The following is a 13055-nucleotide window of genomic DNA, read 5'->3' as shown; positions in this document are numbered from 1 at the left end:
AGATAACAAATTGGAGGAAGTGAAGAAACAAACAAAAGCAATGCTTGAAAAGTCTGCCATATGGCTCCACAGTAACAAGCTGATACTCAACAGTAGCAAGACAGAAACTATGTATTTCTTCTTGCACAATCTACAGGAAAAATTAAATGAGTCTGACTCTGTAAGACTTCTAGGAATCCACCTGGACCCGAAATTAACATGGAACACCCACACGGAACTGTTATGTACCAGACTTTCTAGAGTAGTCTTTTTGTTAAGGAAACTAAAAACATTAGTTAGCAGAAAACAACTTTTATCTTCTTATTATGCGTTCTTTGAATCTCACTTACAGCACGGAATAAAATTATGGGGCAACTCAACTGGTGCTCAGACAGTGTTCATGTGGCAGAAGAAAGCAATTAGAGCAATTACAGGTATTAAAAGCCAAGAATCATGTAGAAAGCACTTTAAGGAACTTAACATCTTAACATTACCTTCTCTGTATATAAAAGCGTGTCTTCTTTCCATAAAAAAACAAATACATACCTTAACGTCCAGAACAGATGTTCATTCACATGATACCAGATATAAAAACAATCTTAATGTAGACTTTACTAGGCTATCTAAGGTCCAAAGTAGCTTTCAGCAAACAGGATTAAAATTATATAACAAGTTACCACAATCACTGAAAGACCTACAAGGAGATGCCTTCAAGAAGCAGCTGCACAAATTGTTAGCTGATAAGTGTATCTATGATGTAAAGGAATTAGAATGTAGTAGAGAGTGAGAGTAACTATGATGTCAAGGAAGTGGAATGTAGTAGAGAGTAACTATGATGTTATGGAATTATAATGTAGAGAATAACTCTTTATCCTCATGTAATGTAATCTGAATGTACATAGTTTCCCAATTTTAGATTCACTATCAAATGTAATGTCAAAACTGTCTATTTCAACAAATGTTGGCTAATGACAAGAAATAAATAAATAAATAAATAAATAAATAAATAAATAAATAAATAAATAAACTAGGGAAATGTATACTGTGTCCCCAGAACTATCTTGGAACTGCTTCCATTTGCTTTTTGTTGTCCGTATGACACAGGTAACCTTGAATGTGAATATTCTGCTTGTGCTGAATGAATATCTAGATATGCTCTGCATATGTGCTGTGAAATTAGCCAATGATGTTATTTGTGTAAGTATGCAGATCATTCACTGTTGACTCTACATTTTGTAATAGAATCAAATTGTATGACAGGTTTTTTTTTTTCTTCATTTGAATACTCTGTAAAAATTAGTAGCAGTTTTTTTTTTTTTTTTTCAGTAATAGTAAATCTCTTGCCTTGGGTCAATGTTAGCATTGGAGGGTGTGAAATCCATAAATTCATGATGACTATAAGAAAACAGTGTATATAATGTCTTAATGTGCTGCCATACTGCTTCTGCTCAATGGATGTCTGAAAAAGTCTAAATACGTGCCACTGCTGTTTTTAGGTTTCCTGTTATAACTGGCTGTGAGAAACAAAACAAAACAAAATATTCTCATAATTTTATAATTATAATTTTTTAAACAAACATCATATATAGCCTATGTCATACAATGTGTTTTAGAATATACAAAACAGTTAAGTTTCTCCATGATCATTTCTGACTTATTTGAGATAATGAACCTGTCCCCATGGCCAAGGATGAGCACGTAGACTAAATATCTATGTGGCACTATTGCTGCTAGAATGACAATATGCACTGCCAGTGTATTTTTCATTTGTGACCTTCAGCACAATCAATTTTATATCAGAGAACAATCTTCTTTAGCTGACCATAATAAGCTTCCAACATTACAGAAAAGGGAGCCCCTAAGCCGAAAAACACCTGGACACGTTAGTCATTGATGGTGATGGTAATGCCTTCAGTGAGATTTCGTGACTCGTCATCCTTGCAGGATTTGCATCTGTGTTGGTCTCACTGCCATATGTGATTGCCTCACTAAGTTTCTCTCAAAATGGTGGCTAGGTGACTTCTGTACCATAATATTGAAAGGCTATGGCATGTTGGGGCATAGTCTCATCCATGGTATGGTCATGGTCTTCATCCCACAGGTCTGCAGCTGACAGACGTGAATAAGACTGTTGTGATGCTTGACAGTTGACACTGTAGTAGTTCCTAAAAACTTTATTACTCTGCCTGTAGTAATGTACAGTGTGTCTAGGGTGACCACAGTGGAAACACACTGGCATGTTGTCCTCTGTCCTCCAAATGTATGTATGTTCTGTGTGGCATTATACTTGGAGGCATGGGTTGTACCTGCATTGGTCACGTACTGGGTAATCATTTGATGGCTGCAATGGAAGTCCCTGTTGGCAAGAGTCCATTTTTCTTGTGCATTGAGCTGGTGAAGAAGATTGGTGGTAAAGACTGATACATCTCTTCTTTAACATTCTCTCCTGTTTCAAAATTAAAGGCCGATATTTCTTGGGTACTCGGTCAGACAATTCTGGTAGCCATACGCTGCTGTATCTCTTCCTTTACTGTTTGGTGTATGATTGTTGGCTTACCACATGAACTCACAGAGTACATAGGTGTAACATGCATATTAGAGCAGAGATACTTGTTTGCACCTGAATTCAGAGTCTGGCCCAATTTGCTTAGTGTCCTATCTATCCAGTGTCTGCGGTTCGTGGTCTTGCGGTAGTGTTCTCGCTTCCCGCACACGGGGTACCGGGTTCGATTCACGGCGGGGTCAGGGATTTTCTCTGCCTCGAGATGACTGGGTGTTGTGTGTCTTTCATCATCATTTCATCCTCTTTCACTCAAAAGTCGCCGTAGTGGTGTTAAAGAACTTGTGGAGCGGCGGCCGAACCGCTCTGCGAGGGGTCTCCCGGCCACCAATGCCATACGCTCATTCATTCATCTATCCAGTCCAAACCTTTACTATGCAAAGGACTCCTTTTTCCAATTACAAAAGTAATGAAGGAAATACAAATTTGGTTGTATACTTTGATAAGTGGACACTGGAATTAAGAAATGTGAAGCTGCATATGAATCAATCAAACCTTTTGTGGTTAAATGTATTTTACATATATTTGAAAAATAAAAGCTAAACTGTCTTGCTTTATCATCAATAATACACTTCCACATGAAAAAATAGATTGACCAAGTTTGTTTACCCCTGACAGTCTAAGATTTTAGAAGTTAAATTTTTATTTGTAGAGTGGTTGAGCCAGGATGGCAAATACAGAAAAAAGTGAAAGAAATCAATACCAACACACAGTTACTCTTGTGACAATGAAAAACATGAAATATCATATACAAATTTTCAACATAAAAATTAAATATGGTTATGATATACCAAATACTAATGTTCCCTACAATCTATAAAGTTTGCTGTTGCATGTGCATCCCCCTAAATACAAATTATGTGCAAAGCAGCAGAATTACTGCACAGTGTTCTGATGTTTCAAAACAATGTCTTGCATATAAGAAAATGCACATTATACTGGAAATGGAAGAGATGGTGATTTGAAATGATTTTAATGAAAAAAAAAAGAAAACACACACACACACACACACACACACACACACACACACACACACACACACACACACACACTCTCTCTCTCTCTCTCTCTCTCTCTCTCTCTCTCTCTCTCTCTCTCTCTCTCTCTCTCTCTCTCTCTCTCTCTCTCTCTCTGTGTGTGTGTGTGTGTGTGTGTGTGTGTGTGTGTGTGTGTGTAGAGAGAGCTGTGTATTGCTTTATTAGGACATGTGTGACCTTTCAGCCGTGAAAGAATTAGGGATGCTTACTGCTTACATACCACACACTGGGGTTCAAAACTGTCTCCTTTTTAAACAGGTGTGTTTATTCATTTCTGTATAAATGAACTGATAGATATTTTATTAAGGTAAATTTGATACTTTGACAAATAAATTACTATTCCTCCTTGTGGCCATTGGAATGAGAGAAATTAATGTAGTACACTTGCAAATACTGTACTGTCACTGAACACTCAGATTCCTTCTCCAATAAGAGAACTCATTATTTTAAGTGCCAGCAGTATGCACTTTGCCATATTCTCCATTTTAACTGAATATAACTTGTATCACGACAAGAACACAGCAATGAGTTTACTGGTCATTTTATCTGACTAGAGGAATGCAGTATGTTTCTGACTCTTTTGTGCTTGTATGAGCTCATATTTAAAACATTAAATAGGGGATTTTACTGTATTCTGAGGGTAACTTACCATCCATCAATTGTATAAGTGATTAGTCAACATCATTTACCTGGGCTATTGTTACAGCATTTTTTTCTGTTTCTGCTTTCGTATTTTAGCAGTATGCTAAGCAATCAAATACTGCATTTAAATTTTATAATGGCATTTGTGTCTCAAATACGATGGAATTGTAATGCTAGTATTAAATCTAGTTCAGAATATATTGAGTAATAATGGAAATGGGAGAGGGTATCTGTACTGTTATGTAAAGTAGTGAATTAATGCCTGGTAAATGATTCCAGTTATTTGTTAGGCTACATTGCAAATTATGAAAATAAGTTGTCTACCACTTTATTTATATTTGTTGGATACTTCTAAATGACTACACAAAATAGAAAATTTAATTTGTTTGTTATTTCTGTTTTATGAAATAATTTACACAGGTATGGTGAGGCCCCTATGACAGTTAGAGGCCTGTTCCAAGCTGTGCGCTCACAGCTACATTTCTCACAGTTATCTGCATGGTGGAGCAATACCAAGGGCTGTAATCCAAGTCACATAATGTATCGGCTTACCGTCCCGGATCAGGCATCTGTCTTCCCTTGCAAACACGAGGAACATACTTTTCCCTTGGCTGCATTGTCTCGTAATGTTGCTGTGAAGGTGAGTAGAGCATTACTATTAAAATTTTCTGAAGTGCTGTCACTGTATAGTTGTAAGTTAAGTTCTTGAATACTTTCTATCACTCTGATTTTCTCCTTTCCTTTTTTTCTTTCTTATCTTAACAATGAAACTCCAGCCAGAACATTATCAATAAATAACAGGACAACAGAAGATGGTTTTACTGAATATTTCTGTGATGTGTTTCATTGCATTTGCCCTAGGAATTAGTTTTCTAATTCCTTAATAGGTAGTTTTTATGATTTTTTATCATGGAATTTCTTTCTTTCTTTCTTTCTTTTTTTCTTTCTTTCTTTCTTCCTCCTCATCCTACCCCCTTTCCCTGACCCTCGCCCTCCAACAATCCTGTTATAATTTCTGTACTTCCATGAAGCAGCTGTGAAATTTTCTTGTTTCAGTAAAATGTGGTCATCCTACACTGTTGTATGGCTTTCCACATGTAAGCGTAATGTCAAAATTTTGAAATAAAGCATGTATGTGACCTAAACTGTACATATTTTAATTTTAGAATGACCTTTGTATACTAGTGTAATATATCAAATATACTTTTATTGGGTTTTTTTTGACAAGAGTTATACACTGCAGAAGGTTATTTTTCTGAACAACTTCTTTGGTTATGCATAACTATTAAAGGATGGGATTGTTTATTAATGTGTTAACATTGTCTCCACCCATTCATTAGATTCCTTTTGATGAATGCAAAAAATTATGCCTTCTTTAGTGTAACTGGAAGTAACCCTTGCATCAAAACTAAATGTTATAGGTGTGCTTGCGATCACTGCCACGGACAGATTCAATTCCGCAGTCATTGTGTCCACTGCACAACACCATTGCTTCAAAGGATACAAGGACACTGTGAGTTGATGTTACATCCTGGCAGTGTAGTTAGAACTTTTTTAATTTACTGTATGCTAACATTACCTGTATTAGTGGCATACAAAGATTCACTTCAGATAATGCCAAAACACTGCAGTGTGTGGTCTGTTCATTGCAATTGTTAAGGACATTGATACATATTGTAGATGCTGTTGATATCTGATTGCTATAAATTAGAAGAAACTGAAATAAAGTTGTTAGTGTTATGAAAAAAATAAAATCAGTTTTTCCATATTCATTATACCATTTCTTGTTACTTTATTTTTCTGTACAGCATAAATGTGTGGTGTTTAGTGCTATTATAACATATCTAGAGGTGAAGAACAGGTTTCAGTTGATGACATCATCTGGTTGCTGGTGTTCTGATAGCACTTTTAATTTAACAGCACTAGCACCAGTGTCAGTGGCATCCACCGTCATCCGTGTAAATATCAGAGTCCTCCACCAACCTGCCGTGATGTCTCAGAGGATGTGCTTATTTATGGAACTACGCCTTCTGTTTGCAGAGGTTAGTGCTGCAACTCAAAATCCACAGTGTAAAGAGAGCAGGTAATGTCTTCATGACACACACAACTGTAACAACATTTTACCTAAGCTCATTTAACACGATTTTTTAATTTTAGCCAGTATACTTTCCTTAATTCCATTTTGTGACACACTATTCTTGCATGTGTGTAGAAAGAACTGTTGCTGAGTCAGTTGTGCAAAGGTTTCGAATATATAGTGCTGTTTATTTACATGCTGCTGCACAAATCTAAGCCAGTCCTACAGCAATATAGTGGAAAGTGTTCAAAATTGCTTGAGAGATTACATTCAAAGTGTTAATATTGCGTTTGCCAAGAGGATTTTTTGCTTAAGAGTAACGTTAACAGTACTTACTGTTGCAGTATGAAAAAAGTACACAAATTGGAAAAGGAAACAGTTTGATCTGTTGTTTTTCAGAATTTCGTCAAGACATAAGATGGAAGTAAAGGCGAATATGCATCAATCTGCAGGGAATAAAAAATTGCACTCTTTATTTCAAGAAAGGCAACATCAAAGTAATGGCAGTGAAGTCGAAATAGAATAACACGTTGAAAATCCTGAACACTAATAACTTACTGTTAGTTATTAATAAGCCAAAGTTGGCAGTAAAAATCGGAAGAAATCGGAGAATGAATCGAAATGTAAAGTGAATGAAAATAGAAAAAGTAAGATTTTTTTTGAGAGGACTAGACCAAAATTGGAGAAAAAATAAATTAAGATGAAAGTAAAATGGTTGAAAGAGAATGGTGTAGTGTGTAAATAGAAAATTAAAGGTAGGAAGAATGGGAAGTTTAACATGGAAAACTGGTATACATCAAGACCATACAAATGTTGGAACCCACTCTGTGTTTGGGTTTACTTGTCCTAAAAGTTTAAAAACATCTGCATTTTCGAGAAACTGTGTCCAAAACTTGTCAATAGTGATCGCATGCTTGCAGTTTAAGTTCCACTGCTTGCTCAGAAATGTGGTACTGATATAAATATTAAAGGAGAGGAGCACATGCTGGACTGGCCTGGAAGTTTTGCAAGTACTTTTATATTCTCATGACCATTTCAAATGTGTCGCTCAAAACAAATCCTTCCTGTACAGGAGAATGTTTTGTTACATGCTGCTCCTATGGTATTGGTAACAGTTAATCCAGTAGTTGTGGGTTGAATGGCTGAAAAAAGGTGGTTAAAGTTTAAAGTATTCTGTTCAAAAGAAAAAGAATAACACACTATGTGAAAGGGAAATTATACATACTTGTTCACCTTCAGAACTACAACAAGGAAGTAGAACTAATAGAGAAAAAATACAGAATCTCTTGTATATGGAACACATAACAGGAAATTTCTGAAGACTTCTTTTTGAGATTTTGTTAATTTTATTTGATTTCAAAATTAGTTCATATCCTTTCCTTGCATTAAATGAATGCATGTTCATCTTTTCTATGTTCTGTCCTGCCTTTTTCCCCTGAGAGTGGAACAACTAGTTCTAAAGTAAGAGGGGTTGGATGTTTTTCATCTTCGGTTTCCACTGTTTAAATACTTTGATTTACTCTTTGTAGTTGTAACATTTCATCATTAGGTACTACCCTTCTTTTTTTAAAATATGTTGTTACACTTGTTTAAATCCTTGATCTCAGTATGTCAAGTAATACCTTAAACTCTCAGAATGTTGGGTTGCCAACCTTAAACTGCCTTCTAAGACGTCTTCTCTCTTCTTCATAAATAAATAGGTGATAGGAATCTGTTTAAATTACCAAGGCAACACTTTATGTTCTAAAGTGTCATTAGCGAATGTTCATTTTCACAAAACTTATGCATGACAATCAGCTTGTGTAAGGTGCATTAAAATGAAAATAAAACTGGCAGAAAAAAGTAAGTAAACTGCTTACTATTTCAAAATTCCCCGTCATAACTGTTAACACATTTATCCCACTGTGAGACAAGATGGTCAGTGCCTCCATAGAAAAACATTTGCGGTTGCCTACTGAACCATGATTGTACCCAGGCGTGCACCTCTTGATCCAAAGCAAATTGGCAACCACAGATGTCTTTGTTTGGGGGTCCAAAAATAGGGAAATCGCATGGGGAGAGATTATGAATGTATGGAGGATGTGTAAGGGCTTCCAAGCGAAACATCTGCTGTGTAGTAAAAAACAAATTAACCACATGTATGCTAGCCCACTTGTTGCCGAGAGAATGCTGCAGAAGTTTTACTGGGAAGCCCTTGCCCCCTTACACACTCTCCATACAACGCCAATATCTCCTCATATGCTTTCCACATTTTTGGAGCCCTGAAGAAAGACATTCATGGCTGTAGATTTGCTTTGCATGAAGAGATGAATGCCTGGGTACAATCATGGTTCTGCAGGCAACCACTAATATTTTTCCATGAAAGCATGGATTGTCTTGTCTCACATGTGATACATGTATTACCCCTTAACTCGCGAGGTGAATTTTCTGTAATGTATACCACATGATGGAGTCTCTGGGACCGATGTTTAAACCAAGGTTTAAGGCAAAAATCATTTGAAATTTTTAATTTGTTTAAATGCTTATAGTTTATTTTATTGCAGCAAACAAAGCCTGCAGCCTTTTACCATTTATCACACAAAAGCACATAAGTCTGTGTGCTTCGTTTAAATAGTACACATAAATAGACCGTTATAGTACAGTCTGAAAAATCATACAATCTCTGCACACCTGATAGGTGCAAAAATAAAGGCTATCAAATTGACATTCGTTGCTGGGAACTACATTTTTGTTATCACCACTCATAACACTTGATTTTAACAGACACTTTAAGTATATCATTGAAAAAACAGACAGATCCCCATCACAACTTTCCTGAAGTTCTTCCTCTGAATGATTCTCTTGTTTGATAGCAGTACTGTGATCATTGGCTAATGTAAAATAGTCTTTTTCGTATATTTCTTGATTCATATCACTGACACCTTCCTCCATAGACCAACTAACAATTTCATAAAACTCAGGAAAGTTAAAAATGACAGATTCATGCCAATGCATTTTGAGCTATACAGTACTTTACTGAAGAAAACAGATATGTAGTTCACAAGGTATGGTCTAAGAGACTCACACCATCATTAACATGTCAGCAATAAACACAAAAGATGATAATGCAACCGACGACAAAACATCATAGGCTCAGCAATTTAAGGAGGGTAGGGGGAGTATAGAAGTATTCCACAACAACTGGCCTTGGAGAGCAAGTTCGAAAATTTTTTGCGCAGTTTGAGAGACCCTACATTGTGAGTTAAGGGTTATGTCATGGTGATTACTTCTGAAACAATAAACAGTTTACTTAAGTTTTTCCTATCTGTCTCATTTTCATCTGAGTGCCCCTTACAGTTTCTGAAGTTGATTAAGATCAGCATCCTCAAAGACTCCACTGAGTCTACTCTAAATGACAAGAGAGACAACTTGTAATAATTACTGCTAATCTATTCTGATGATTTAAGTACATTTGGCTGTTATGAAGCCATCTCAGTGGAGTTTTTATAAAATGTTCAGATAGAAAGCAGATCTATATTCAATAGCAAAATGAAAGATTGGAAAAGTAGGCAGTATGTAGACTCATTTGCTAATGGAGTTAATTTTAACTGTTGGCTCTATATTCTTTGAATGGCATTGGTACTTGTTTCCATGTTCTGGAGCAGACTTTGGGTATGAACTTTTCTCCCCAAAGTTTTGCTACTATTGAAAATTTTTTTAGATACAGAAAAATGTGACCATATTGAGATCCTTTTATTTATTTTTTTTTTTTTTGAAAGGATTCCACGCTATTCTTCTTGTGTTAATATATATTTAGAGTAGATACATTTCCTGCACTACAAAATTTTTAAAGACAAAACATTTTTTGTAGAGAAACAAGGCTTTAAAATAAGTTATGTCAGTTCTGAAATGAACAGTTGTTAGTGGGCTGACATTTTTCAAGGGCTTGCAGTTCTAGATTGTCTTAACTTTCGAATATTCTCACAAGATAAATGTTTCTATAGAGTTTTTAAATCAATATTCTCATCAGTTCTAAGTCGCACTCTCAACGATAATGATTATAAACATAAAGTTTGTAAAAGATACTTCATATTTCATTTACATGAGGCACATGTATTAGATAAGTGAAAAAAGATAAAAGGTATTTGTAATCGGAGTTATAACAGAGCAAGTGGAACTATTCCATATTGCTATATTTAAAAAATAGAACAGTCCTGAATGGATGTATTTAAACAAAGGGTAGATTGCAAGTCTTCAACAAAGGGATTCAGCTGATACACATGGAACATAGAAAGATATTCATTGGACAAACTATGGTGTAGTAGTGACTTAACTCAAATTAGTCAGTGAGTCGGTGAGAAATGTGGAAACCAGACTGTAGGTCAGATGGTAAAGTGACTGGCCAATTATGAACAATTATAAAGTGACAGTTGAGTACTTCGTGATTTTACAATTGATGCAACTATAAACTTCAAATAAAAGCAAAGTCATAAGTTTCCTAATGAAGTTTCCATTCAAGTTTCACTGATAATTTGTACACTGTTAGAGAGCTGAAAGATTAGAAGTGTTCACGTGCTTGTCAGATCCGATGATTTTTGCTGTACTTCTTAACCATAGATAACTGTTCACTGAGTACAGCTAAAGGATAGAGTGTTTGTAAGAACATTTGCAGTCAAAGGGAAAATACATTACCTTCTTGGGTCCAAGATTTACGAATTGTAAAGACGTTGTCTGATAATGCCATTAATAACTTGGAGCTTTTGGGCACTCAACAGTACTTAATTTAAAATAAAGCAATTGCAATTTTTCTTCTCCAGACCAATGACATGGCACACTATATTGGTATAAGCATAGATAATAGTCAGCCTTCTTTTCCAGTAAAATAAAAAGTTGTTGTAAAAGAGGCATGGTTCATTGCTAAGCTACAGAGAAAAGTATTCAGCAGTTAAATCACCGGATTCTCTTTTGGGAAGATGGCAGTTGAAGTGCCCATTTGGCCGTTTGTATAAAGATTCTGTGATTTCTGTAAACCATGTGGTGCAGATGCTGGTACAGTTCCTTTAGAAATGATAGTTGGTTTCTTTCCCCATCCACTGACAATCTGAGCTTGTGCTCTACCTGAGAGACTTCTTTTTTGAAAGGATGTTATACTCTACTCTTCACCTTCTTCTGTGCTCCTTCACTAAACTGTAATTTGATCCTATTTAGGTATCTCACTGAGAGAATACACTGAACATTTTCACTGAAAACTGAAAAAATCACTAATTGGAAAAAATCTGGTAAGTTTAGTGCTACTTACAATGATACGATGATTGGGGTGACAATTAATACCTCTGCACAGTACAAGGCACTGAATAGGACTAATTTAGTGAATGAAACCAAACTTATGATATTATTTCCAGTATATTTGTCACATAACTGGACACCCTTTAGACAGTGAGTAAAAACGTTTCATTGAAATCTCCACATGTGTTTCTCCAACCAGGTCTTCAACATTGTCTGTATTTCTAGTGGTGTCCCTAAAGACTTCTTTGGAATGGATGAAAATCCCAGGCTGCAAAATTTGACTTTGTGACAGGCTGAAACTCACAACACCACTCTGTTGTATGCCTTTGTAGGAATACTATTACTTCTGGGTACAAATAAGGACAATTCTTTGAATGTTTACAATCTCTGGTCAAACCTAATGGGTCACCTATTTACAAGAATATTATGGCAAGAGAACATTTCAAGGAACTTATTAAAATCATTATGATTGATGTCAAAACTACTCAACAGCTGAGAGAGGAAGCAGAGAAGTCCATAGTAGTCGCTGAAGTTTCCAACAAAGTGAACAATAGGTTTCCATTATTATATAAACTAGGAGTGCACCTCACCATTGATGAAATGCTCAGCTTGTTTAGATGATGCTGTCCCTTCAAAACATTTATGAAGGAGAAACTGGGCAAGTATGGCATCTCCAGGAGAATGGCATATTCAGGAGTGCTGTACGTGGAGCCATTACTTATCATTCAACTCTTGTACATAAGCATAAGTGAATATTTAAGACTGAAAGTCACTAATGGTTTTCAATATGGTGCATGTACTCCAGAGTGTAACTGAAGGAGAGATTCAGACATAAGTGCTGTCACCCTATATGGATGTCTCATAAGGGTGATTCATTCATTGTCATCTGTTTGTCCAGAAAGTGTTTTTTAGACCTAAATAAATTTTGTTGCACGTTTATGACTATTATGACTACTGTAAATTCTAGAGTAAACTCTGATACATGCTCCTAATGTTAGAAGCATGCACATTTTGGAAAATGAATTAGAAAACATTTGGTAAATTAATGTAAAGTTGACATAGGTTTCTATAAATGCTAAGAGAGATAAGAAACCAAATGTGAAAAAGACTAGTAGTATATGTGGGGGAATGAACCTCCAGGAAACAAATGATGGGGCATTTGAGTGGAACTGTTTGAAAGCAGGTCAAGACACTACTTGGATAACAGTAATGTTGGATGATAGTAATAGTGGATGTTGTCTTCCTTGTGTGCCACTTTAATCTTGCAGTGAATTGCTAGTATATATAAAAAAAAATTCTTTTGTAATAATAATGTTGGATCTTGAAACTTTTATAATTATTATTTTCCCATATTTGTGAAAGATCAAAGATTCTTTCTCCCTCCCTCCCACCCCCACGAGCAAAGGTCATGTTTCAGCACCTGAGTACCATCTTATTGCCATTAAAACATGGTACAGATCTGACTGATTCTTTGTTTTAGGCCTGAACAGAGTAA

General features: G+C 35.7%; 1 protein-coding gene across 2 annotated transcripts in view; it reads left to right on the top strand.

Moving 5' to 3' along the window:
- The window catches only part of LOC126185198 (protein FAM214A), a 240625-nt gene that overhangs the window by 173990 nt on the left and 53580 nt on the right, over nucleotides 1–13055 (top strand). For both annotated transcript variants that reach the window (XM_049928074.1, XM_049928075.1), the window contains exons 6-8: nucleotides 4639–4858; nucleotides 5640–5731; nucleotides 6139–6260. In XM_049928074.1, coding sequence (XP_049784031.1) covers nucleotides 4639–4858; nucleotides 5640–5731; nucleotides 6139–6260 — 434 coding nt within the window. The remainder of the gene's footprint in view (nucleotides 1–4638; nucleotides 4859–5639; nucleotides 5732–6138; nucleotides 6261–13055) is intronic.

The sequence above is a fragment of the Schistocerca cancellata genome, chromosome 4 (genome assembly GCF_023864275.1).
Source record: "Schistocerca cancellata isolate TAMUIC-IGC-003103 chromosome 4, iqSchCanc2.1, whole genome shotgun sequence".
NCBI classification, from domain to species: domain Eukaryota; kingdom Metazoa; phylum Arthropoda; class Insecta; order Orthoptera; family Acrididae; genus Schistocerca; species Schistocerca cancellata.
This window is presented reverse-complemented; position numbering and strand designations above follow the sequence as displayed.